A 26,002-nucleotide genomic window follows, 5' to 3' on the forward strand; every position below is an offset into this window, starting at 1 on the left:
TTTTAATACAGTGATTGGAAAATACGAGTGCTAGATTAATTTTTTTTTTTACTTTTCTAGTAATATTTTTCGTCGGAGTTGACAATTGCAAACAAAGAGAAAATGAAAAAAAATGACCTGGAATAGGAAGATGGGGGTAGGGGTCATAAGGCAGGGTCAATTTAGATCATTCTTCGAATTAATCAATGTATCACCGTGTGAAGAGTAGTATGAATGGTTGAAGAAAAATGAAGCGCCAGAATTAGATTTTAAAGAGGAATTGAAAAATGTGTATTTCTTTTTTATAAAAGGGGAGTAATTTGTTGTTAAATTTTTTCTGGACTATACTCTACGTTTTTCTTTTCTTTTATTTTATTTTTTTTTTTGCTGCTCAACTTCGCTCTTTTTCTGTAACTAATGCCATTCTTTTACCAGAACTTTAAAATTGATTAAACTAAATATTTTTTCGCTGTATTTTTGGAAATCGGATAGAAAATATGGATTTAATGTCTCATTCCATCATGAATACTTAATTTCAAAAAGATAGTTCAGTATACAATCTGCTACATTTTCATTTTTCCAAGGACATGAGAAATAACAAAATATTATTTTCAGTTGGAATGCGGACAGACCCCAAGTGTTTTAGATTTAGCAAATACGTTAGTGCTGTGGATTCCAAATTTCGGTAAAATTATGATTAGGAAACCCAAGACAAGTTGGATTTCACGTAGACGACGAGAGTAATTAATAAAATGCTGAAGATTTTGCATGGGTAAAGACGCATGTAAATCGTTCAAAATAGGGCAATTCCGTGTCTTATAATGTAAGGACTTCACATCTACTACCAACGACAACTCGTCCCAGATCCAAGTAGCCTGAGGCCAAGACAGCTGCTCAAGCTCCTCCTCCTTCTCACTGCTCAGATTTTCACTCTTTATTCCCTCACATGAAGTTCATGTTATTTAAGTAAATTATTATTGTAATTTATATTTATAGTAATTTATTATTTGTAATACTATATTTGTTATAGTAATTTATATATTATTATATATTTATTATAATTTATTTATTAACTCCTGCGTTCCCACTTGAGGACGTTTTGCTTTTCATTTGGCCCTGGCTACATTTCCATAAGCGTTATTTTTGGCAACCTATCATTTTTCATCCGAAAAAAACTGGTTTGGCCATCTTAAACTGTTTTTTGGCTAAGCACAATCGAAGGACATCTTTTACACAATTTGTTTCTTCATATGTGGTCATTCCTATGACTACCTAAAGCTTTCTTTTGACGATTCCAATAGGAAAAATTATTTAGGCGATGAATTCTTCTTAACATATTTTTCAAACCTATTCTGGCATCCCTAAAAGTATGCTTTCATTTCGCCAACATTTTCCAAATCACATCTTAAGTATTTTTCAATCATTGCGTATCGACTTCTAGGAGATTTCGTCTTTTAATACCTCGTCTAACAAGTCCTCTCATAACATTTGCTGTATTCCGTAAGACAAAGTTCACTAATTAACCTATACAACCATGCTTGACTACTTACTAGGGCCAGACCAACATGGATTTTCGGGGTCTGATACCGATATATCGGTATCGTACAGGTACGATATAATTTGCCAATAAATTCATCTTCAGAAAAAAACCCTTACCTAAAGTTTAAACTCTGCATTCTCTGCCCATATTTATGCTCACATGTTTCTCCCTGGTCTATTACGCACCAAAGAACAGCCTCAATAATTCACTGTGAATTCCAAACAATGCTAAAATGATTTACTTAGAAAATCTTTAGATTTTCTAACACCAACACAAACCAACACACACACACACACACAAAAAAAAGCTGATATCCGATAATGACACTGACCTCCACATTTCGGGTCCTACTATTGACTTAGTGCTGTTTGGGTTGGTATTTTAAAATTGGGCATTATTAATAAAAGATCTTACTTCTATTGATGACAATTTCCATTGGAAGCATTCAAAAAGAGTCAAAAGCATCTTTGAGTACTGCTGGTCAACTATGGAAATGGAATCCTCCTTTTTCGGCAGTTCATCATCCAGTTGAGTTACATCTGAGACGTTTGAATTACATATCATTGCAACCCTGCAAATGACATTTTATTCTCCAGTATTTTTTACTTTTTTTGTATTATCACGGTCGACTCTTTTCCTAGAATAAATTTTTCGAAAACATACTTAACGCTACTGTGTCTAGATAATATTGCAGCCAGACGTATTGGATAAAACTATCCTAACAATATTTTGGATATATTATGCTATATAAAAACTTCGATTATGTCTCTCTCCGCCCGAGTACATTCCTTAAACGCAGCAAAATATTAAATAGTATATGTTCTTATTTCAAGTATATACTCTTAAAATCAATACTTTTTGAAATAGTACTTTTTTAACCAATAATTTGCGCATCATCTTAGAACAGGTAACTCAGCAAAAGTAAAGCCTCCCTTTCTCTCTGTCTCCCTCTCTCTCTCTTTCTCTCTCACACTCTCACTCTCTCTTTCTTGCTTTCTTTATTTTTTTTTTTAGTTTAAATAAGTTTTCTTTCACACCCTACTGTATTCCCCAGGATTGGAGGTTTATGATAGGCTACGTTTTAATATTGTGGTTAGTTCTTTGTTTAGTAATCAATTCAATAAAAAGGAAATTTATTAGAAATAAGTATCAATACCCAAAATGAGAGAAAAAAATACTGCTTATTGAATCCTAAAAAAATTTAGGATCACGTTTGAAACATTATACTCACACCCTTCATAATCAAATGCAAAAGGAGTAGAAAATTCTGGACCTTTTCCTGGACAGAGGGATGGTATAATCAAAACCTGTAATGTATCTTCCAGGTTACTTTCCTCCGTTTTCTTCTGTTCTTTTTGTTAATAATTGGTTTGGCAACAAAGGCTAGATAAAAATTTCTATTTCAGATAACTTATTGCATATAAAGGAGCAATGTTACAGTGATACTGATGCTGCTATAACAAATTTGACAACAAAAGATGCCTATGGCCTCTATTCAATTCTGTGGTATGATTAAATTTTTATTCTGCGCGCTGTTATGGGATACTATTGGTCATTTCCTATGTTTGTTTATGCTTGCTTTGTAGAGATTCATAAAGTATTTGATTAAACCATTTGAAATGGCTTAATATTTTGAAAGATCATGGTATTCTGCCACCTTGTTTAAATTTCTTTTTGGTTTACAAGACAGCAATGTCTTATCCGTTGGGGTTTGAATTGAGTCCAACTTTTTCGGTAGGAAACCGCGTTCACCTAAATAGTGCAATTTTTGCTTATCTTTTTTGCGGTGACCTCAATGGGCGCCTTACTGCTAGTGGACCTCTTTGGCTTAGTCTGCATACTATTCTTGACATATTAATTAAGATCTGTGAGAGTTTTGCTGGTGATTTTGATGATGTTTTTTTTATAATTCTTCTAAGACTGAACGTATATTTTTCTTCCCATGGCAACTTTTCGGTGCCCTTAATTCTGCCTTTAAGACTATGTGGAAATAACCTATCACTTGTGATGGAGTTCCATTACTAAGGGTTCGTCTTTAGTGATTATTTTGCTTGATTTTGCTTAAATTAGCCATGCTCTGATCTCAGTATAACTCCGAGGAAATCTATTACTCTTCCAGTTATGTAATCTCTCAATTTGCTTACATTAGCACTTCTCTAATATCAGTATAACTCTGAGGTAATCTACTGCTCTGAGGGTTATGTAATTGCTCAATTTGCTTACATAAGCCATTCTCTGATATCAGTATAACTCAGAGGAAATCTACTGCCCAGCCGGTTATGTAATCGCTCAATTGAGGTTAACAACGTTCTTTTTCGAGCTCACAAACCAATGCTTTCCAATTGATTCTTGCTTGTTGGATCACTGTTCATGGTTTACGTAAAATTCGAAGTGGCGTGCAACGATACCCTATGTCCCCTGCATGAACTGCCTCGTTATTCTAGTGCTAATGAACTAAGTGCTGATGTTCGTTTGCCAAGTCTAAACTGCTACAAGTATCTACATGATTTTCATTGCGTGAGCAAGTATTAGCATCACTTAATGAGTTAATTGAGCCATTATGTGCCTTTCTTTTAAGCCTTTCATTGCTAGTATGCCAGAAGCTTGAAAGCCTCACTATTCTGGCTAGGTTAATTGCTGCCGCATTTTCACTTTTTCTTAGTTATTTTGATTTGTTGTTATATTATATCATTTTCTATACTCGCGACTTTTTAAAGTCGGCATGAATAAAATTATTTGATCAAATTGAATGAGCGTTGAAAGTATCATTTCTAATACTAGTCATAGGGCTTACCGGAACTCTTCAACAACCAGTTTTGTCTTCTTTATGCATTCTTCAAGTGACTTTTCATCAATAGAAAATAATAGAAAGGAAAAATAGCTGCTAATTTTATCCAGAGTTGAGATGGTGTAATATCTCAACAGCTTCTGAGAAAAAATTCCTTTTTGAAATGCAGAAGAGTTAGTCCGAGCTTCATCTAAGGCTTCCGCGAAGTGTTTGATAGCATTTGACATGTTATTGAAAAAACCAGCATTGACATCTAGGGATAAGACCTTTTCAAATCTGGCATGAACGCCTCCAATATACTGGAGGATTGTCTTCCCTTCTGCTAGAGCTGAAATAAACAAAATGAATCAATGGAACTTGTTTCAGTTCGTCGCTGTCATATAAAATAATGTGTAGGTTAAGAAGAGTTGAAGACATGGTAAATTTCTGACAAAAATGCGCCATACAGCGCTAGTGCATATTATTACTTGTGAGACAGATGTCATTGAAAGAATAAGAAATTCAATTACCTTAAATGTGCATCAATGAAAAATACATGTGAAGGCAGGTCAAACGTTTACTGTTAAACAAAAAGAAATGGCAAATTACTTGGTATCCATCAACCAAGGTATTGGATAAAAATTAAAAAATTCTAGCACGTATTTCTGCAGATGATCAGACGTCAGCGCGGTTTTTGCATCAAAGCAGTAAATAAAAATCGACTCGAAAAATCATTGATTTGAAATCACCTCCAGGAAATCCTTTCAGTAGAATTCCAATTATCTAAAGACACGTTTTGGGAATAATAGTCAAAGGATTCAACTAAAAATATCCTGTAGACAGGATTACGGTAATGACCAACGATGGTGTTGAAAAAAGAGATTGACTTTAACAAAGCATTGAGTTGGCACTATCAAAATTGTTTGAGTGTGAAATTTCACGTAATTTAGCTTTCAATCTTCCTCCATTATCACGGGATCTACATTATCTAATTTGGTATAGATGATATTTCATATATAATCTATATCCTGTTAATTCCACCTGTTAAGGTGAAATTTCCCATAATGTAGCTTTCAATCTTCATCCAAGATGATATTTTTGAAAAATTTGAAATAAGGCTAGCAGGTAAAATTTCACATAATGTAGGTTTCACTCATCCTCCGAGATCACGGGATCTACATTATTTAATTTGGTATAGATGATATTTTTGAAAAATTTGAAATAAGTCTAACAGGTGAAATTTTACATAGGCTACTATAGCTTTCAATCTTCCTCCGAGATCACGGACCAACATTATTTAATTCGGTATGGACGATATTTTTGAAGAATTTGATGTAAAGGTGACGGAAAGAAAGTTAAAGGACAATATTTGATTTATAATTTTAAGCAATTCCAAGAATGTGTCAAGTGTCACTGAAAATTCTAGGATGCAAATTAGTGTTTATCAAGTCGGTCAAAAAGAAAATTCACGGGATGTTCAAAGAACAATTTCAATAAATGATCTATGCACAATAATTTGTCATATATTGTATTTTCTATAATTAAAAAGCTTGAGTAAATTATCAATAGTTTTTCTTGCAAAGCGGAAATAATTATTATGAAACACTGCCGTACTTAGCACAAAAATACTCATTTCAAGAAACTACAACATTGAGTAATGACCATTTAAATAGTCATTTATCTTAGAATTCTAAGGAATAAAGTCCTAGTTTCCTTGGTGGTTCCATGGTGAAAATTAAGTCAGTAAAAATAATAGCCTTAAGTTATGCTTGGCGCAATATAGTTAATAATTCAGTACCAGGAAAAAGGCACATTAGAAGAAGGCATCACCAGCTATAGCATCAGCGCTATTATAGTCAGATTATGAGGGTAAGCAATAATTTTTTCTTGTAGATAAATTTATGATGAAATAAAATACACCAGAAGTAAAATAAAAACAATTGTATGCATAATCTGTTGGGGAAATGTCCCCAGTAAGCAAACTTTTCGAATTTGTCAGTTCAGCTCAAAAATGCGCTGAAGAGTCTCATTTATCGCTTTTTTGTTTATTGAATTTGCTAATGCTGACAGGATTTATTACTCTAAATATTTATGGGATTACTTTCTTTGTTTGCTGTGTGTTGTGCAGTCCTTGATTTATAGGGGTTTTAGATAACTGATAAAAGAGAATCTGAAGAAGAAAACAGTTTACCATTCTCCATTGGGGATTCTAGGCCTCTGCAGGGGTGGAGAGGGTGGCAGATGTCCCCCTAGTTTTTCTGACATTAAATTCCTTTCATTATATTTTTTTTGCACTTCTATGGTAAACCTTGTCCCCCTCCAGATTATGAGACCTAGAATCACTACGAGGCTCTGTGGGAAGTGATCCTCAGGAATGCTTAGCGACACGGGACATGGGGTTCAATCCCAGCTGCCACAGGGCTAACACATGCACCACTGTAGTAAAGAAACGTCGTCAAATAGCAGAAAACGCAAGCTTTTTTATAGTAGTCTTCTTAAACCTACTTTAGGATGTCTACCAAATTATTTTCTTCTTCAAAATGACGCTTATCATAAATGTTACGATCGAACTGCTTTTTAAAACCTTATTAGCTGGTCAGCTTTCAAAGGATTACCTGCAACAGTAGCAGCAATTAGTTTTTTCATTGTCCCAACATGAATGCTGCCTGATTCTTCAAGTAGATTCGAAGCTTTTTTAGATGTCTGTGACAGCAGCTGCTCATAAATATTTTCTAAATCAGCACACCTGTTTTTCCAATATTCTTCCTCTAAAAGAATTCAAAGAAAGTTTCAGTGAAGAATTCCATTTAAAAAAAGAAAATGTTCATGAAAATTTGTGGACCGTGTAGCTTCAGGACAATTTAGAGTATATATTGTTTTCCACTACTGGGAATCTAGCACCTTAAATATTTTAGTAATTGAATTTAGAAGTTGGACATGTCGTGTTGGCAACAGTCAATTATCGCATACTGTTTTAAGGGGGTGGCTACGTGCCACCTATAGTGGCTACATGTGATATTCTAAATCACATCAAAACTAATCAAAATATGTGAACATGCGCTCAACATTCGCTAATAACGTACTTTATTTTACTCTGATAATATATCTACGCTATAGCCTCAAAGGCGAGTTTGATGTGAACGCAAACATGAAACTGATTCAAGCCGAAGTAATTTAGGAAACGATGAAACTTAGAAGAATAAGACTAACACCAATTTATGTTAGCAATGTCCCAATACGTACTATTGGTTCTCTAACTTTTTAGGGGGGGAGGAAGTAATTTTTCTGATTTTGGGCTATATGAAAAAAAAATCAACATGATCTAACGCAGAAGAGTATTTGATGGATTTTTAGTTTTTATTAAAAAAAAAAACGAAAAGAAAACCAAAAAAAACAACAATTTTTTCAACTGAAATTTAAGGAGCTACATTAAAACTTGAAACAAACATAAATTATTCCGCGGGGACTGACCCCTTCTTAACACCTCACTAGTTACGCTAAAGCTTTTTAATGTTATAAAAAAAAATTTCTGATTCCAATCCAACGGCTATTGTGTTTCAGCAGTCGTTCTTTATGAATTGGGACAAAAAGTTAAACTTTAGAGTAAAGAGCGATGAGTTGAAAAGGGGACAGTCTTTCTTATATACGGAACGACTTCAATTCGTTTCAAGTTTTGATGTGGCTCCTTACCTTCCGTTGATATTTTCGATGAACGTTAGCTGTGTTGAAAAGTCATTACTGTTTTCACTGCAAAATTCTGGTTTGACAGGAAGGGTTATTATTGTTCAAGTGGATGGAAATTCTTCGTATTTTGATCCTCTATGCGGCTGAAGCAATCGTGACTTCTACAATAAGGTTCTCTGATGTTTAAACAGATATTATACACATGTTTAAATACATTGGATCATTGTATTTGAAAATGAAAAGAAAAACATTACCATTTAAAATGGCTGAAAACAAAGCTGCTGTTAAAACTGGCCCTCTCCCAGTAAACTTCTTGGTGAAGCTCATAATGCCTCTCGTTGCCTTTTTAACCTCCGTGCTGATAGACATGTGAGGTAAATGTTTACTATACAAAGAAAAAGATTATCATAATGGGAGGGGCAATAGTATCCCGCCCACCCTTCCTAGAACCAAAAAAATGGTGCGTACCAAATATATTCTCGGGAATCAACATTAATTAGATATCAGTTTCTACCCGAAACATTCCTCTTTAGTAAGAAGGGAGGTATTGACTCTTATTCAGGCTTAGTCTAAGTGAAAGAAAATAAGAGATTAATTCTTGCCCCTCCTCATACCCCTTTCTATACTTATCCGAAGGCTCATGGAGAGTTAAGACAATGTGGGCACAGAAACGCGTCCTTTTAGGCATCTGCTCCTTCCTTCCTCGTCTATACAATGACCCATTCCAATAACTAATGTGTAATTATTGCACAGCTAAACATAATTTCATGAATAATAAATTGACTGAACTTAGTTCAATCAAGCATTGAGGTAAGTGGTGTTCGTATTAAGCATTTTTCTTGTATGGACTACGTGACTTTTCGGAAACAAATGTGCCATTGTGCAGCCTACTTTCTGTTCAAATGGGAAACTCAATATATAGATTTTTTATACTCTTAAATCGATTGGCCATCTCAGAATTTCCTTTCGATAGCACCTTGAGCGCGAAATAAGAGTTTGATGCCACGAAATGGCAGAAAACACTGCTTTCCTGGGAAACTAAATTTTGTCTCTGAAAGGTCGCTAAAAATGTTAATTTCCTTTCAAATAAACCCTCTCCTTAGCTTCTAGGAACATCTGTTTGATAAAATCACCCCGTGAAAAAAAAAGAAAAAAAAACCCTGCATCCATGATTTTTTTTTCTAGGAAAAAATTTACAAAATTCAACGTTTTTGAAGATTAGAGCTTGAAACCACAACATTAAAGTTCTCTTACATACTGAATATGATGGTGTGATTTTCATTACGATCGCTTTCCTTTTTGGGGGGTGTTTCCTTCCTTTTTGAAAATCAGGCAAATTTTATTTAGCCTCGTAGCGTTTTAAGCGTAACATTGCGCTTAATAAATTTTATACATTTGGAATCTTTATAAAAGGTCAATTCTTTTGACGTATTAATTGTTATAGTTTTCTTTTAGAGTTTTAGTTTCTATTTCCCCGATTCTCAATCTACACGTCAAACAGTTTGTTCCCACGAACAATTAGAAAGGCAGTGTTAGCTGACCAATTTCCAAAATTGAAAGGATGCAACCAATATTAATTTATTTAACCACGGTTTGAGTAGGTGAGTTCGCCCTAATATTAAGTTTTGCGAGGACACATTCAACTCTTTAGCGCATACACGTCACTACTGTTTAGAATTTCGAACAAAAGTCTAGGTATTCCCAATTCTTTAGTTTTGCTTGATTAGTTTGTGCTGTCGATAAAGTTATGCTACAAAATTGTTATCAATGCAAATAAAGAGATAATCTTTCAGATTCGATTTGTGCTTGATTTTGTTCAGTAATTCCTACCCAGGGCATGAATATCCCTCCCCCTAATGCGCTAAGCTGATTGGCAAAAAATTCAGAACCTACAATTTGACAGGGAGCATTCCGATTCTATTCCAAATTTAACGCAATATATCGATTCTTGTCATGATTTTATCCAAATCTCCGTCGTCTAAAATGACCGACCGTTTATTAAAATCGGCTGTCTCCTCTCATATTCATTTCTACTTTTATCAGAGCCGGAACGTTCAAAATTATTTTGTATACTAAATAAAAGAAACTGCGGAAAGAGAGGCAAAAACAAAAAATTGAAACTAAGAGAGACAAAATTACTATGGAGTGCACAGCCCCAGGTGGGAGCCAAAGACTTGAGTAAATGTTCCCACATCAAAGCTAGGGCTTCAGCTTCGGCAACTTGTGCTGGACCGCTTAAGTTTTCTGGAAAAGGATTCCTGGAAAAAATAAATTCAAACAATCTTTCATCTGCCCTTGATCTATCCTTAATTAAACAAAAAAAAACAAGTTTTTTCAACTGAAATTAAGGAGCAACATTAAGACTTAAGACGAACAGATTTTATGACGTATATGAGTGGTTTCACCTCCTCATCAATACCTCACTCTTTACGCTAAATTTCAAATTTTGTATCAATTCTTTAGGAATGACCCCTGAATCACAAAGGCCGTTTAATTAGAATAAATAGCTGTTTCAAAAGTACTTGAAAAAACTTGTTTTTATATTTAATTTCTGATCGTTTTTTAGGTAATGCTGGAAAAACCGGCGCCATGCTCTTTTCGTGATACACCATGTCAATTTACGTCACCATGACACACTATGGCTAGACAGTGTCATGCCTATGATCCATATTATCATTCCTATGACATTTTAAACCTTTTGCTGATTTTATAATTTTGTAAAAAAATACCCTTTATTGTCAAAAACGATATATGTGGAAAGTCTTAAAAATTTAATAGTAAAACTAATAAAGTTAATTCCTTTTGAAAGATAGACCCAGGAAAAGTGGAAAGCCCACACAAATTTGATACTCAAGCCATTAAAGTAAATTTCTTTTGAAACTCTTAAAAACTGATACTCAAACCAACAAAGTTGGTTTCTTTTGAACAAACGACCCAGGGAATGTGGGAAGTCTTCAAGAATCTTATAGTCCAATCAATAAAGTTGATTTCTTTTGAATAATAGACCCAAAAAAAGTGAAAAGTCATCAAAATTTGAAAATAAAGTTGTTTTCTTTGGAACAATAGACCAAGAAAAATGGAAAGTCTTCAAAAATTTTATAGTCAACCCTGTAAAGTTGATTTCTTTTGAACAATATACCCAGGTTAATTTGTTTTGAAAGATGGATCCAGGAAAAGTGGAAAGCCCTCACAAATTTGATACTCAAACCAATAAAGTAAATTTCTTTCGAAAGTTTTCAGAAATTTGATACTCAAACCATTCAAGTTGATTTCTTTTGAACAATAAACCCAGAGAAAGTGGTAAGTCTTGCAAAAATTTTATAGTTCAACCAATAAAGTCGATTTCCTTTGAACAATAGACCCAAGAAAAGTGAAAAGTCATAAGAAATTTCATAGTCAACCCAATAAAGTTGATTTGTTTTGAACAATTGACCCAGAAAAAGTGGGAAGTCTTAAGACATTTGACAGTAAAACCATTAAAGTTGATTTATTTTAAATAATTGACCCAGGTGTAAAGTGGAAAGTGTTCAAAAATTTGATAGTCAAACCATTAAAGTTGATTTCTTTTGAACAATATACCCAGGAAAGAGGAAAGTCTTCAAAACTTTGACAATCAAACATATAAGTTTATTTCTTTTGAATAATAGACCCGATAAAAGTAGAAAGTTATAAAAAATTTGATAGTCAAACTTTTAAAGTTGACTTCTTTTAAACAATAGACCTAGGAAAAGTGGAAAGTCTCAAAAAATTTTAATAGTCAAATCAATAAACTTGATTTGATTTGGACAATAGACTCTTCATACCCCAGGAAAAGTGGAAAATCTTCAAAAATTTGATAGTCAAACCAATAAACTTCATCTCTTTTGAACAATAGACCCGACATACCCAGGGAAATAGAATGATCTAGGCTTGCCCAAAACACAGGAAAATAGTTCTTGACCACTAAAAGTACCACCTCCCACAAAATGGGTACCTGCATCCCACCCGTAACTAACCCAAACACCCGCAACCAACGTGTCGTACCCTGGCTACCTGCTGTCGATTTGTTTTAACAGCTATTCTAGTGTAAACGGATATTTTTGCAGGAATGTGCCAAAAAAAAAATCCATATTTGTGATTATGCTTGCTAGGGGGTGCCGTTTGTCAGCCATTGAGCGTCAAAAACTGGGCATTTCCATGGACCATCGCAATCTAACAATGAAATGGGAAGTTTCCGCTGTTCAAATAAAAACAATGGTCACTTTTAGTTTATACATTTGTTTTTGTGGATAAAAGGTTGAAAAAAATATAAGTGTGATAATGTGTGCCAGAGGGTGTCATCGGGATGGTACATTGGGCCACACTTGCCTCAATTGCCAGGAGTCATCAGAAGAAACGGTACTGGGGATTTTTCATTAAGTTTAAACGATCGATTGCAGTGCAAACGGATAATTTCGCAGAAAGGTACCCAAAAAATATCATGTGTGTCACACTGCTTGCCAGAGGGTACCTTGTCTCAGCCACTGATATTTTTGGAAGAAATAGCCCGAAAAATGCCATAGGTGTGATTTTAATTGGCAGAGTGTGCCGTATGTCAGCCATTGAGTGTCAGACTGGGAATTGCTAGAAAATAATACTAAGAAAAAATGTACGAAATGTAGAATCAAGTCACATGTCTTGTACCCCCTTGAATTTACCTCTAATATGTCAGCCTCTCCTCTCAATAGATCAAGATATACTGGTTAAAGGTAATGGTTTTCATGCGGTATTATACTTTGATCTCGTGTACGGATTTATGGCGGATTTCTCAGTATTTATCTTGGCAATCCTCGATTGAATCACTTTCTAGTTGAGAATATCTACCTCCTACCTGTCTAATGGTGATTTTAGTGTCCCAAGATTCAAGTGTTTTAATAATGCTGGTAAATTTGTTTTCATTAATAAAACTTGTACGAACAAAAAATACCTTAATTTTATAGATTTCTTGTTCCAGGATAAAAGCAGTATATTTCACTATTGTAGTTTAAGCATATTGTAGCTTATGTACATAGGTATGTTCGTTCAAGATTGCCTCTAATATAAGTGTACAATTCTGTGTAATGAAGAGCAAAAGATGGACTTTTGATCGTATATGAAGATGTAACATACTCTAGCCATAATGATAGTTTTGCTTTTATTTCGCCTCTGATAGTGCATTCAAGTTCCAATAGAATAAAAGACACTACTACTAAAAAATGTGCTAAGAACAACCCCAATATTATTCATTTGTACCCTCTAAAGCATTACTTAACAAGCAGGTGGGCGTCAAATATAACCAATTTCCAGTAATCGATTTTCTCTCCCGGATGTCAATTAATACAGACATAGGAAACATGCGATCCATTTAAACGTTCTAGAAAGTGTGCAGGAAATTATCCATGCTGGGAATAGGTTATTTCGTATAATCTATCTTTCGAATCAAAATAGTATCAAGTTCTTCTTGATCCAGCTGTCTCCTTCAAATTCTAATGCGGACAAAAATCTTTGGAATATAAAAGTCCCCTGGGAATAAACGTCTTGAAAGAAATTGAAATCTCTAATGAAAAAACATCTCGAAGAAATAATATGCCTTTAAGGAAAATGAAATCTCGAAAAAAAGCCTTTGAAGAAAAAAAGATACCTTGAAAGAAAAATTAAATCCTCATGAAAAATGAACCTTTTAAAGTATTAGGTAACATCCCGCGGGTGTGCCCTCCTCAGTTACAAGCGAAGGTTCAACGTGGGGTCTGAAGAAACAAGTCATGCCAGATCGTGTCATCTTTAACACAGGTAAACATTCCCTATTACATAATAAACAAAAGAATATTGAAGAAAAACTTCTTAAAGAAAAATGTCTTTAAACATGTATTGAAATGTCTTCAAAAACGTCTTTAAGAAAAATGTCTTAAAAAGTGCTGTGAAATGTCTTGAAATGTCTTTGAAACACCTTTTGAAGAAAAATGTCCTAAAAAATGTCTTGAAGAATATCTTGAAGAAAGCACTCCCTATTACATAACCCTTGCGTTTTCATCTTGATTAGCGGCCCATGAAGCTTTTCTCCTGGCGTTCTTAAGTAATCAAAGACAAAACATTTCGTATTATGTAACAAGCATCTATGTAACACGCACCCTGAACTATAACAAGTCCTATTATGTAACATCCAAAGAAATCATTTGCATAAGTAAACAAACTCTATTATGTAACAGGTGTACTATACCGTTACAGCTATACTATGTTATAACGTAATAATGTCTTGAGGGACTAGTAGCTCTAATAGTACACCAACTATAGTATTCTTTGACGTAATTATACCGTCACTATTCCTGTCATGGTAATTCTTTGACTTCGATAATGTAGATAAATTAGAACGGATACATTTTGGATTAAATGTATATATATATATATATATATATATATATATATATATATATATATATATATATATATATATATATATATATATATATTTATATATATATATATATATATAAATCATCTAATAGTACACCAACTATAGTATTCTTTGACGTAATTATACCGTCACTATTCCTGTCATGGTAATTCTTTGACTTCGATAATGTAGATAAATTAGAACGGATACATTTTGGATTAAAGGTTTACTGTCAAGGTTCAATATAGCTTAGATACTCTTAAATCATCAATTTTCAAATGTGAAGATGCAGTAATAAAGTATACTTACTGTCGGGCAGAGAGGACTGTCTGGCCCTTCGACCTCTTTTCGATGCGATTAGACTCAACTGCAGCTTCTTCTGATACTTGTATGATCTCATCTTTCACAGCTGAAGACCAGCAGGGACCTATTTCTTCACATTTTACCATGCTTACCAAAACCTGAAATATATATATATATATATATATATATATATATATATATATATATATATATATATATATATATATATATATATATATATTGAGTCTTAAGAGAATCGAGTCTTTCGATTTTGCGACAATGTATACTAATTTATCACTTAATGTAGTGTTTGATAATTTAAAAACTTTTATCAAGAAATCTTTCCTCTTATCTAGTAGAAGGTTCTTAAAAATAGACACTTATAATAAAAAAGCTATATGGACAAATTGCTTTAATACTACAGTTAACTTGAGATGTTACAGCTTGGATATGATTTTTGAGTTATTAGAATTTGTTTTATACAATACTTATATAAGATTTGGTGGTGATTTGTACAAGCAAATTGTGGGAATTCCCATGGGGGGGAATGCCAGCCCATTTATAGCTGACTTGTTTTTAAGTCAACTAGAATATAAATATATGATGGATAAGAATAATCCAATTAATTTAAAATATGTTTTGTCAAATAATAAAAGATATGTAGATGTTATTTTGGTCTTAAATTGTAAGGATTTCATTGATATTTCTAAAAATATATATCCATCAGAGCTTATTCTTGAACCTAGTCATGGCGCTGGTCATGAAGATCATTTCTTAGATTTAAATATTAATATTTGTGATAATAATAAATTAAGTTTTAAAATGTATAATAAAACGGATGATTTTGATTTTGAAGTGATTAGTTTCCCATTCCCTGAAAATAATATACACTCAAATATCACATATTCAGCGTTTTTCTCACAGTTACTTCGCTATGCAAGGATTTGTAGTAATTATATTGATTTTAAAAATAGATGTAAAATCTTAAGCCAAAAATTGATATCAAGAGGTTTTTCTGCAAATAAATTAACTTGGCAATTTAAAAAATTTAGTTTTCATCATAACGAACTTTTAAATAAATATCAAAAGAATTATCTGGAAATACTTAAAGAAATTTTCAACTAATTTCGGAGGTTCGAGAATTGTTGTTGCAGCGCCATTTATTTTAAATTGGGTTTCTAATTGAGCGGATTTTTCTAAAAAATTAGCCAAATGGTAAAGATGAATTCTATAATTGTTTAGTTCATTCAGGTTTTTTGCAATGTGTTATTATTTGTGAATTGGTAAAATTTATTATATTTAGTTTACCTATTGTTGCTAAAAAGAGGGATATATTAACAGGATAAGCTTGTTTTGGTGTTACTTGGTTGTTTTACATTTGCTGTTTTTTTTCTTTCATAGGCATGTATTTTGGGGGTGATACCTGACACGGGGATGCCATGGATATTCTGTGGTAGCCACAACACTGTGCTGGGTAGAGAATTTAAAGTGGCGAAACCCTATAGAGGCCAGTGTATTCTCCTGATGAGCCCTTGTGTTGGGTTGTTGCCTCTGAATTATTTGTCTTTTTTATTTTTTCTATTGTTTGGTAAATGACGACTTATACTTATTGACGACATGACTGCCTGTCCATGGATTATTCTTTATGGTTGATTGTGTATGGCTATGCTGTTTGACCTATGTGATTGTATGGATGAGTAGGGTTAAGGCCTCATTCAAGTGCTGGTCTACATTAATCACTAATTTAGGAAAACAGTCTTCCTTTTCTCCTTCTGTCTCTCTTTTTTTTGTGTTTGTGCTGTTGCATTGGTGATTTCTCTTTTCATGATATATATATATATATATATATATATATATATATATATATATATATATATATATATATATATATATATATATATATATATATATATATATATATATATATATATATATATATATATATATATAAATGAATGAACCCCTTTTAAAACTTCAATTAGTAATTGAAGGTGATACTGGCCTCAAAGAAGAAGAAAAATGATAAACTTCAAGTAAGGTTCAATATAAAAAGGCAGAACTTACGCAGAAAAAGCATTTCATGTTGAGAAATTTTCGACGCTTTTAAGAGAATATATAAACCATCTAAATGCAGTTGTACTGTTTGATAGCAAACCCATTATACTGAGTGTAGTGATTTTAGGAAAAACTTTCAATTAGAGAAAAGGGTAGATCTACAGCAAAATCTTGGGGGGTGGGGTGTAATATGATAAGGGTGCAAATGATAAAAATCTTGGGGGAGGGGAACAGTGTGACAAAGGTGCCAATAATTGACGAACTTGACAAATTTATTCTAAAAAAGAGTGAAAACGAAAAAAGGGAAAGAGGACTCCAGAAAAATTTTGGAAGGGGGCTTGAGTTCCCCTGGATTCATTAGTGAAATTAAGCCCCTTTATAAGGGACGTAATTAGGGTGAGTGTAGTTCTAGTCATGATAATACTTACTAGAATAAGACTTAAAGAATGTTTTATTTGAATTAACATAGTACAACTTATACATATTGCCTTATATTAAGGTAGCTTCAGAGATACAACTTAATGCGTATCAGTTATCATGAGAAAGAAATGGTTCCTTTGCAACTCAACCCCCATTTAACTCAATGTAATTCCACACCACCCCCCTGCAACTCACCCTCATTCAACAAAACCCCGTGCATCACAGCCCCGGTTAACTCGAACCCCACACACCTCAACCCCTGCGTAATTCAACCCTCGTTTACCTGAAATCTCATGCAACTCAATTTGATTAACTCAACCTCCTTGCAATTCAACCCTTAGATTAGGTCATTTTGAATCACTTATGGTATTGCTATAGCAGGGACAGAGCTGACAGCTCGAGGCTCTAAATCTTACAATTACAGGGACAGAGCTTATATCCTGAGGCTCTAAAGATTATACCCTGAACTTCATTTTCATACTTTGATGAGGACATAATTCACATATAGCCATGAGGCCCTAGCAACCAGCTTTACCAACCAGATCCAATATAAGGTTGGATTTTCAATGCATTTTATACTAGTAAGAAAGTAGAATTCAGAGAATTCTCTTAATATATGTTTGAATATACTTTTTCATCAAGTTTTTACTTGACAAGACATACTAGTAAAAAAGAGTAGTTTGTCTATACTATTAGAAGTTGATAGTGGAGCTGAAAGCAGCAGTGACACAAAGACAAGAGTACCAGTAGAGTAACAGTAGAAATCACAAGAGTTAATCACAAGAATTAAATCATTAAGCAAATTCAAATTGGAGGAGCATTTATGTTCTGCAGCAAAACTTAATAAAATGCATATTTATAGACTTCAAGCTGCCTTAAATGCAATCATAAAATATATTGAGAATAATAACTTGAATCAGTAGGTGAAAAATGAAGGTGGAAAATTCATCAAATTCAAAGGTGGAGATTCATCTTATATAATATCATCAAGCATTATTTGAGAGAATATTTACTTTTGCATAGAGTTTTGAAAATGATCATTTAGATTCAAAATATTTTTTTCAAATTACAAGATTTCGGTTGATTTTATGTTTATAAATCCATCAGTTTTTTAATCCGAAAACTCTTACAACTGACTATAGATTAACTAACATATCAACAGATTCTTTCTACTTCGGGAAGAGGAACGGTAGCCTACTTAAAATATTGAATAAGAAAAAAAAACATTCTCAATTTAGAAGTATATTTGTTTCACAATTAGAATCACATACGTATCACTCATTTTTGAGAAACAAGTGCACTTTTAGTGCCACTGTCTGTCTCATATTCATATCCATTGGCTGAGCCCCTCAATCCTTTAATGAATTTGGCGTCAGGTCAACATGAAATGTTTGTACCTCGATAAATTGACAAATTATTGCTAGTGCTCACAAATGTTCCATTTATGTAGACACATATTTGTCGAAATAAATTATGTAACCCACAATTTTCATAGGATATTCTATCAGTATGACTTGGCATTTCATTGTTAGATTTCATAACTGCAGCACGTAGATCTATAAATGTGGAAGACAAATCCGTGAAATAATCTTCATTGGAATAAATTTGAAAATGGACATTTTCAGAGAGCGGTTATTGCGGGTAGAATTTTTCATAGTAATCATGTTTTACGCTCACATCAATAATTTCTTCGTTGAAAAGATTTAAATATGAAGTGATTGATGAATGGGATTTCTTGTGTGGTAGATGTAGCATTTTAGTCTAGGAAAAGAAATCTTTTTTGATCTAACAATATTCTTGCTTGGTTTCCTATGTTTCTTCTTCTTTGACAAGAGTGATGTCTGTCGTTTTCTGATCCGAGCGGAGACTGTTGAGTGATGCAGTGTTTTTCAACATTTTAAAACCTTTTCACTTTCTCGATATTTCAGTCGCTAGCCAAAGGATTCTGCACCAGACCTGAGATTTCCCGAAATACGTTTTTTAATCCTTGCCAAAGCCTCAATCTTGTAGCGTAGAGGATGCGAAATCTGTGTCAGCCAGTACACTATATTCTTTAGCCAAGGGTATTGCAGAGGGAAACAACTTAGCAAATGAACTACCAAGACCATAGCGCGATATTGGTGGACGATCTTTGTAATACTCCATTCCATGACTCATTTATCTTAGACCAAGAGAAGCAACATGCATCTTATTATTAGTAGCAATTAGAAATCTTATTATTGAATGGGTCGAAAATTATATGTAATTACAGCCGAATATTTTGCTATTTTCGGGGATTGCATGACGAAGTTGCGGTAGTCAATGCAAGGCAAGCTCGGTCAGCAGCTGCATCTGTGTCGGCTTTTTAGATTTTCAGTAGAAAGTCCTTAGTTCCGAGAAAAACTGATCCAAGAAAAATGCTCAAGTCATGAAAGTCTTGTAATATGGGTCTCAGAAATACCTATATAAATTGGTCATAAAATTAATGTCCATGTCCGGCACTAATGTCCTTTCTGAGAGTGGACTCCAAGCCTGATCGGTTAAGTACTTAGTTTAAGACAACGAAATGTAGGTAAGGAGCAGCTCGTACAAATACGAACTGAAACTCTTAGGTACAGAATCTTGATAACAATTGGTACATCAAGTGGATTAGCTTTTACGCTGACTCCGTATATATAATATTCATTAGGTCTTATGTACCCATCACAAGCCATGGAAGTCTAAGAAAATTTGTATAACCTTTGAGAAAGGGCGCAAACGTCTCTAAACTGTCAAAGAATGTTCATAAGGATTGCACCATTAGATTCTCCATATCAGAGAACCTTACTGTAAGGGTTTTTATCTTCCATCTAAAAAAAAAGTGAAATTTTGTAATTTTTGGGAGAAGAAAAATCATGCATGCGTGTTCTTTTGTCAGGGATCGTACCGAACCAACGCTCATATAAGACCAGGAGACAACATGATTGCCACTCATTACAGAGGAATGGATAGAATAAATGAACTTTGGTAAATGTCCCTGCATCATTTTACCATACAAAAAATTTGGTAGTATGAATGATTTGTGTCGTGCTATCAATAGAAGAATCTCCGTTCATAAAAATGGTGCCTTTCCCTTTAACTATTCAATAGAACAGGGTAAGATCTTGACAATGAGAAGACTATTCTCAACAGTAGTCTGAGAGATGTTCTTGGTTTTAAACAAAATATAGTCAATGGTAGAAGTGCTGGAAGCACCAGTGGCATGGATCTTGTCATTTTCACCGAACATGAACCTAGTTTCTCCTTGGACAGTTGTGTATTTCTTTAAGCTTTATTTGTTGAGACATCAAGAATTCGCAATAGCAACGTTATCCACCTAAGTGTTCTTGAACGAAAAACAAGTCAAGATCACATCCATCATTACAATTTAAGGTATATTCAATATATTCCTGTAAGAAATAATTCTTATTTGGAATTCTGCAAGTTGACATTAAGAGCTAGATTAGGTAATATCCATATTTGGTACGATATATCGATATGTCAATATAGATTTTCAATATCGCCATACACTACTCCTGGATATTTTTGGTGATGATGAATTTTCATTGACCTACAATAAAAAATGTTTCACTATTCATTTATGTTATCCTTATCATGTATGTAAACGAAAGAAAATAGAATGCATAGAGATAAAATAATATATATCAATATTAAAAATAGCAGTAGTAGTAATAGTAGCAGTACTAGTAGAAGTAGTAGTAGCAGTAGTAGTTGTAGTAATGGTAGTAATACTAGTGGTACTAGTAGTAGTAGCAGTAGTAGTAGCAGTAGTAGAAGCAGTAATAGTAGTAGCAGTAATAGTAGTAGTAGCAATAGTAGTAACGAGTAAAAACAGTTTATAATGTCATAAAATAATTTAAACTTAAATCTAATAAAAATTACTGTCAATGAATGAGACACAAGACGAATTAAAATTACAATGAATAGTTAAGTGAAACAGAGAAGTAGCCATTACTTTCCGCTCCTATGACATTGCAGGTAAAAAAAAACAAATATATCAGCGAAAATGACACGACCCATGCCAATGGTGCTTCCATCACTTTTACCACTGATTATATTTTGTTTGAAACCAAGAACATCTCTCAAATCATCTTTTATCATAACCTTCGTACTGTCAATGGGAGAACTAATGTAGATCCTACCCTGATCCATCCAAAGGTTAAAATCAAAGCCACCATTTTTACGTGTGGAAGTTCTTCTGTTGATAGCACAGCGAAAAATAGCACAATAGCACAGCGAGATTCCATGTATGGTAGTTAGATCCAAGGATATTTGCACGAGTTCATCGATTCATGATCCATTCCTTGGTAACGAATGGCCAATCGTGTGGTCTAACTTTTATGTTGTATGCATGATCTTTTCTCAGGATGCCATATGTATTTTTGAGAATACAATCGACAAGAGCAACTTCATACTCATCATCAAATTTGTTGGTGGGAGAGTTTTGTCCAAAAATCATTTGTTCCATTCAAATCATTACAGAGTGGATCAGAGATATTGTACGCAAATGTCATATAGAGATCATTGGGCATTGTATATGTCTTCAAATGCTACCCAAAAATCAAATTCGGAATTTTATACTAGTCAAAGAACAAGCAACTGTCTCTTACTCCTAAAGAATTCTTGAATAAAAGGAGCAGTATTTTTCAATGTACAGTATCTTGAAATTAAAAATCAAATAGTTCTGATCAATCGTCCGGACAATGGGGCCTTGATAGGACTATAACTATAGCATTATATGATAATTCAAAAATAACTCCTCAACATGTGGATTACCAAATTCACCAAATCGATCCGTTTGAATTTTGTTTGTAATAATCTTGCTCAAGAATACTTTCTTTAGGTCTAGCAACTTCAACATGTCTCCTTTTCTGCAATAGAAAAGCATATGCAAAGCGACTAAAGACGATTGCAAGTAGAATATTTGTAGGGCATATAGTGAAGCCTTTGAATCTCATCTAGAGTTGAAAGATCTGTTTACATTATATGCAGTGGGAAAAAAGCTTTAGTATTTCGACAATGAATATCCCGAGCCCATATGATTTCGATGTAGAAAGTAACTTAGTTCATTTTGTAGATACTCTCTCCCTAAACCTTTTTAAAATCCAGAGAAAGTGTAGTGGGGGATATTAGACTTCCAATTCACCTGTATTTTCATAAACACATTTTAAAACTTCAACCATTTTGAACTAAAACACGTAGTGTAGTAACTGCTACCCTTTCTGCCTTCTATTGGGTCGTGATGATGGTGGTGAGTTGATATCAATACGTCTTCGCTTTTGTCTCACCACAACTGGTGTTGGTAAATCATTGTTTCTACTTTTACTACTACTAGCACTAGGTATGGTAGTATTTTCCAAGATCGATTTAAAATCTTCTTCTTCTTCTTTTAATGTTAGACTACTACTACTATGTTCCATTGATTTCTTTAGAATTAGGTTGTTGGTAATAAGACTTTTCAGGAAGTTTAATGCAATTAAAAAGTTATATAGATTATTGTCAAATGAAAAAGTCCTTTATGATTTGTAAGCATATCATATATTAAATCAACTAGATTATAAATTTCCCAACTTGGATGTGTTCACTTTCCATGAGATAAGTCAAGAGTATTTTACTTTGTTCACGATATGAGTGTGGCAGTAGGCCTCCAACACTTGACAAAACATTAGACAACATCGAATCTTCCTCCTTTGGTTGCGTTGTTCTTGTTGTTGTTGATCCGGAATAATGAACAGTGTTTCCACACAAACACACAGAGACAGACACATACATGCAAAATGACGGTCACACACACAGGCAAAGAGAGATAAACAGAAACAGACACAAAACACAGAAAAATAGACAAACAGATGGTTAAATACACAGGCACAGAGAGAGAGAGAGAGAGAGAGAGAGAGAGAGAGAGAGAGAGAGAGAGAGAGAGAGAGAGAGAGAGAGAGAGAGAGAGAGAGAGAGAGTGAGAAAGAGAGAGATAGAGAGAGAGAGAGAGAGAGAGAGAGAGAAAGAGAGAGAGAAGCACAAACAAACACACAAAGACAGAAAATAGAGACAGGTAAACAGACAGTCACACACACATTCAAAAGCACCCGGGTGCCTGCAGCCAACCTACAGCCGCACTATTTTTCAAAAAGCTACATTCAAGTTAGGCTCATTCGGGTTCCCTTAGCACGGCGGGCCACGATAAGTGAACTACCTGCGTCTGACCATCTGTTTGTTTGTCTGTGTGGTTGTGTCTGTATGAATATATCTTTTTCTCTCGCTCTCTCTCTCTCTCCCCCCCTCTCTTTTCTGGAGAAAGAGGAAGAGTAATCGAGTGGAGATACAATTCAAATTAACTGAATCTGTTTGGATAAGATTTTCTAATTTGTCGACTTATTTGTTATTCACATGAAAAAACATAGATTGACAAATCTTTTGGATAGTATTAAATCATCAATGAATTTCTAAGGTTGTGTACAAAAGCAAATCCAGAATAACATTTTTTTCGATTAGTAAGTCAATAAATTGAATAAATGCGCTAGAGCCACGACTCACAAGCTTCATGTAGTAATTTAAAGGTTGAGATACATCTTTCATAACATCATCAAGCATTCTTTGAGAGAATATTTTCATTTTCACAGACAACCTTTGAAAACGATCATTTAGATTCAGAAATTTTCCCAAAATCCCACGATTCCACATGATTTTATGTTTCATCAATCCGCCCATTTTTTATCCTAACACTATCACAGCTGACTACAGACTAATTAACAAATCCAAATATTCTTTCTACTTTGGGAATATCTCTAGAGAGAGGAGCGGTAACCTACTAAAAATATCTAACAAAAAGAAAAAATCTTTTCAATTTAGAAATATTTTTATTTCATAATTACAATAACATATCACTTGATTTTCACATATTCATTTAACTTGTTGTCCTCAATTTATTTCACCATTGCATTTAAAACAGCTTGCAGTCTGTGTATATGCATTGTATTGAGTTTTGCTACAAAACATAACTGCTCCTCCAATTTGAATTCGCTCAATAATATCGTATATGTTGCATACATCTCATCCCATTCAAGGCTTAGTCAACATCCTCTAGCAATTTCTACTGCTATGTTTGGTACTCTTGTCTTTGCATCATTGCTACTGCCAGCTCGGCTATCAACTTCCATTAGTGTAAACAAACCACTCATTTTTTGCTAGTACGTCTTGTCAAATAAAAACTCGATGAAAAAGAGCATATTCGAACTGTTCTCTCTCTGAATTCTCTTTCTTACTAGTTTAAAATACATTTAAAATTCAGCCTTATATTGGGTCTGTTTGATAGGGCCTCATGGCTATATGTAAATTATTTTCTCATTGAAGTATGCAAATTATGTATCTCTTGCAGTAAGCTAATGAGGTTTAGGATATAATCTTTAGTGCCTGGTATAGAAATACTACTCGCGCATGTTTTTTTTAATTTTTGTGTTGTTTCCAGGATTTTTTCTACTTTGCTCCCCTTCCAATGATCTGAACTGACATCGCTAGCGAGAAAAGATTTGGAACACTCTGCATTAGAAAAGGTTCAAAGATCTGAGAACTGGAAAACAATATGCGGCATTGCTATTGTCTTGTGTTTTTGCTACCAAATTCATCTTTGTTTGGAATTTTAGTTTTTCAACAACTATAGTTTTCAGATTCTCAGTTGATTTGCTTATTTCATCCTTTTTCTGTACATTGTAAAGTGCATTTTTTACACCTTTTTATTATTTTCTTGTATGTTTTAATTGTAAAGTCTAGTTTTTCTTCTCTTCCCGCTGCTAATGGGTTTTAGACGTGAGGCCGATACTTCTGGGCTTTCATTATTATTAATTTAGAAAAATCAGGTTTTGCTGATAGAAGTCAAGGATGAAGTTGAAACTTCCAACTGACAAGAATTATTTCTTAGCATTTTTGAAATACATAGCAACAAAACTGGTTCACATAAACAGACTCGGGATGTTTCCCTGTGTTTGTAGAATTCTTAAAACTCGAAGCTTTACTGAAAACCCAAACCGAGGTAATGAAACAGCATTAGGAGTAAAAAAGTCCTTATATAGCCTGTAGAAAATAAAGCACTAACTCATAAGGCTCTCAATAGTTCTTCACTGGCCATGAAATTAATAGATTTTAAAGGGCAATTTTAAGCCTCTAAAAAACCCAAGCAAGCTCATTTTTAGTAAAGTGCTAGTTTTTCATCACTTATATATACAAGTATAAATACAAGTATAATATAAAAGTATAAATACAAGTATAATATAAAAGTATAAATACATGTATATATACAGTATATTTATACATGTATTTATAAATATTGTATATATACAAGTATAAATACAAATATAGGGAAATATGACCCACTTCAGTCTATATAAACTTCACTCGTTACTTTCGTCACAGAAAAGCTTCGGTTTGTTAAATTAATTTCTGATCGTTTATAGGTTTTAACAACATACACATTAAACCTTACAAAAACATCTTCATTTATCTTAGGCGAAGAAACTACAAATGTCAACATGAGTTTTGTTTTTGTCCTATGCGAAATATACTCTCATTGTTTTTGCTTTTTGGACTTCAATATTTCATAGAAACTAATCATTAAAATACAATCATATGAAGAAAGCAATATTTAAACAAGATAATTCTCCAATGGCAGGGACAGCTCCCTGTCCCTACCCTAAATGACAGACCTGTGTGTGACGTAAAAACCAGTGACTAATCGACCTTTGACGGAATGGGGAAAGTAGAAGTCTAATTACGAAGACTTCGTATGGTGATAAATTTTAACGCTCTTACGACAGCACAGTGCCCTACTAGCGCTTGAGAAAAAAGAAGAAGGAAA

The 26,002-nt window shown here is 33.6% G+C and overlaps 1 protein-coding gene across 2 annotated transcripts in view; it reads right to left on the reverse strand.

The window, feature by feature from the left end:
* LOC136039115 (dynein axonemal heavy chain 9-like) overlaps positions 1–26,002 on the reverse strand; it is a 41,403-nt gene that overhangs the window by 3,233 nt on the left and 12,168 nt on the right. For both annotated transcript variants that reach the window (XM_065722608.1, XM_065722603.1), the window contains exons 4-8: positions 14,668–14,819; positions 10,110–10,228; positions 6,902–7,054; positions 4,314–4,635; positions 1,934–2,090 (exon numbers count right to left, since the gene is read on the reverse strand). In XM_065722608.1, coding sequence (XP_065578680.1) covers positions 1,934–2,090; positions 4,314–4,635; positions 6,902–7,054; positions 10,110–10,228; positions 14,668–14,819 — 903 coding nt within the window. The remainder of the gene's footprint in view (positions 1–1,933; positions 2,091–4,313; positions 4,636–6,901; positions 7,055–10,109; positions 10,229–14,667; positions 14,820–26,002) is intronic.

Source organism: Artemia franciscana, chromosome 2, assembly GCF_032884065.1.
Source record: "Artemia franciscana chromosome 2, ASM3288406v1, whole genome shotgun sequence".
In the NCBI taxonomy this organism is placed as follows: Eukaryota; Metazoa; Arthropoda; class Branchiopoda; order Anostraca; family Artemiidae; genus Artemia; species Artemia franciscana.